Source organism: Mastomys coucha, chromosome X (assembly GCF_008632895.1).
Source record: "Mastomys coucha isolate ucsf_1 chromosome X, UCSF_Mcou_1, whole genome shotgun sequence".
Taxonomy (NCBI): domain Eukaryota; kingdom Metazoa; phylum Chordata; class Mammalia; order Rodentia; family Muridae; genus Mastomys; species Mastomys coucha.
The window spans coordinates 101,962,091-101,964,624 of NC_045030.1; the positions used below are offsets into that span (position 1 = coordinate 101,962,091).

Sequence of the window (2,534 nt, forward strand, 5' to 3'; positions counted from 1 at the left end):
TTTCGCAGGTATGGATTTATGATTTTTTTTAATGTTTTTACTTTATGAATGCTCTGCTGCATATAATATATATCTATAGGCCAGAAGAGGGCATCACATCCCATTACAGATGGTTGTGAGCCACCATGTGGTTGCTGGGAATTGAACTCAGGACCTCTGGAAGAGCAGTCAGTGCTCTTAACTGCTGAGCCATCTTTCAAGCCCCAATTTTTGATTTCAGTCATCATTTATTTTACTTTTTTTGGTTTTTCGAGACAGGGTTTCTTCTGTGTATCCCTGGATGTCCTGGAACTCACTCTGTAGACCAGGCTGGCCTCGAACTCAGAAATCCACCTGCCTCTGCCTCCCAAGTGTTGGGATTAAAAGTGTGCGCCACCACTGCCCAGCTATTTTACCTTTTCTTGAGAGAGGTTTCATATATCCCAGGTTGGCTTTAAACTCTCTGAGTATTACCTTGAACCTCTGATCCTTTATGTTTCCATCTCACAATTACAGGGTCCCAAGGGTGCATCAACATGTCCATTTATTTTGCTGCTGTTTGTTTTGTCTTAGTATATCACACTGGATGGCTAGTAACCCAGTGTGTGGACTCAATGATCCATATGTCTCAGCCTTCTGAGGATTGGGATTAAAGATAGGTAACACATGCCTGGTTTTCATGTAGATCTGGTATCAGAACACTTGGGCTTTATATGTGCAAAGCACACTACCTACTGAGCTTGATCACCAGTCCTGGTCTTCAGGTTTTTTTTAAGATAAAAATTTACACATGACTTGATTTTCCTAATGAACATTGTATTCTGCTGGTAGATTAATGTCCTTCATAAGCCACCATATGAACATCCAAAAGACTTGAAGCTAAGTGATGGCCGACTGCGTGTAGGCTATGTGAGTTCTGACTTTGGGAATCACCCTACATCACACCTTATGCAGTCTATTCCAGGCATGCATAATCCTGACAAGTTTGAGGTAAGAATAGTTTTTTGGTGGCTTTACTCTGTCATCTTCATCATTAAGTTCACTATCTTTTTACAAGGTTGGAGCAAAGGTTATTGAGTACACTGTGCCCTCCCTGCTTTTCAGGTGTTCTGCTATGCCTTGAGCCCAGATGACGGTACAAACTTCCGAGTGAAGGTGATGGCGGAAGCCAATCATTTCATTGATCTTTCTCAGGTAAAACTCTGATCCTTCCATTTTTTTTCTAAAAGATTTTATATTTAATTAGATATGTGTTTGTATATGTGTATATGCATGTATGAGAGCAGGTGCCCAAGGAGGCCAGGGTGTCAGATCTCCCAAACTTGGACTTACAGGAGGTAACATAGGTGCTGGGAACAAATGCAGATCCTCTACAAGTACAGGAAGTGTACCACCACTGCCCGGCTTGAACCTTATTTCTTAAGACTGGGGTGTCTCAGTGAACCCTGGGCTAGAAAACTCTGCATCCATCCTTCTGTCTCCAACCTCCACATCTGGATTTTTATATGGATACTAGAATCCACACGCAGGTCATCCTGCTTGCATAACAAGCACTAGCACTCTTACTGAGTCTGCTATAGTCCTCTGTCTATACCATTTTCTATTGAGATTATATTATGTCAGACTTCTAGTCGCCTTTTTTTATGTGGCTTATCTGTCTATTTATTGAGACAGAGTCTAAATATTTATCTCTGGTTGGTTGCAAACTCATAATTCTTGCTTACCAGGCTTGTAACAATGTGCTTGGTCTCTTGCTCATCTTTGAAGACCCATTTCAATTTCTAGCTCCTTTCTGGAACTCAGTTACTAAGCCATTCAATTTAGATGGAAGCTCAGCTTCCTTTATTTTCTATCTCTGTAGTGCTTTGATATTACAGTGGTCCTAAGCCCTACGTTGCCTCCATTAACTTAGCTCATTGACGTGGTTCTCATTTTCTTTTTTGTTTGCTTGTTTGAGACAGGGTTTCTTATAACCAAGGCTGGTGTTGATCCTCCTGCTTCTACCTCCTGGAACATAGGAGTGGGGACACAACAGTGAGCCACTGTCCCTAGCTTTCCCATCTCTTTTTTCACATCTCTTTTTTCACTAGGTCTCTTAAATTCTGTTTAATGTCATTTAGACAAATTGGATTAATCTAAGATTCTACATTGTTCTTATTGTCTATTCCACAGATTCCGTGCAATGGAAAAGCAGCTGACCGCATTCACCAGGATGGAATTCACATCCTTGTGAATATGAATGGGTATACCAAGGGTGCTCGAAATGAGCTCTTTGCTCTCAGGCCAGCTCCTATTCAGGTAAAAGAACAATCACTCACAATGTCTATTGGACTAAAAAGATAGTGGTTTTTGGTTTTTATCTATCTGGCTAACTGCTCTCGAAAGCCAAAATAGATAGATATTCTTGATTTTAAAAGTATGTTCTGGGAATGGACAATGATAGATTTTTGGGTGTAGACATAGTCCCTAACAGTAAAATGTCAGTGGGTACAGGCATTTCATGGTTTTATATATATATATATATATATATATATTTTTAAAGATTTATTTATTTA

At 40.0% G+C, this 2,534-nt stretch overlaps 1 protein-coding gene across 1 annotated transcript in view; it reads left to right on the forward strand.

The window, feature by feature from the left end:
• Ogt (O-linked N-acetylglucosamine (GlcNAc) transferase) overlaps positions 1-2,534 on the forward strand; it is a 40,669-nt gene that overhangs the window by 26,970 nt on the left and 11,165 nt on the right. Inside the window, exons 14-16 of the mRNA XM_031365852.1 lie at positions 811-969; positions 1,084-1,173; positions 2,152-2,279. Coding sequence (XP_031221712.1) covers positions 811-969; positions 1,084-1,173; positions 2,152-2,279 — 377 coding nt within the window. The remainder of the gene's footprint in view (positions 1-810; positions 970-1,083; positions 1,174-2,151; positions 2,280-2,534) is intronic.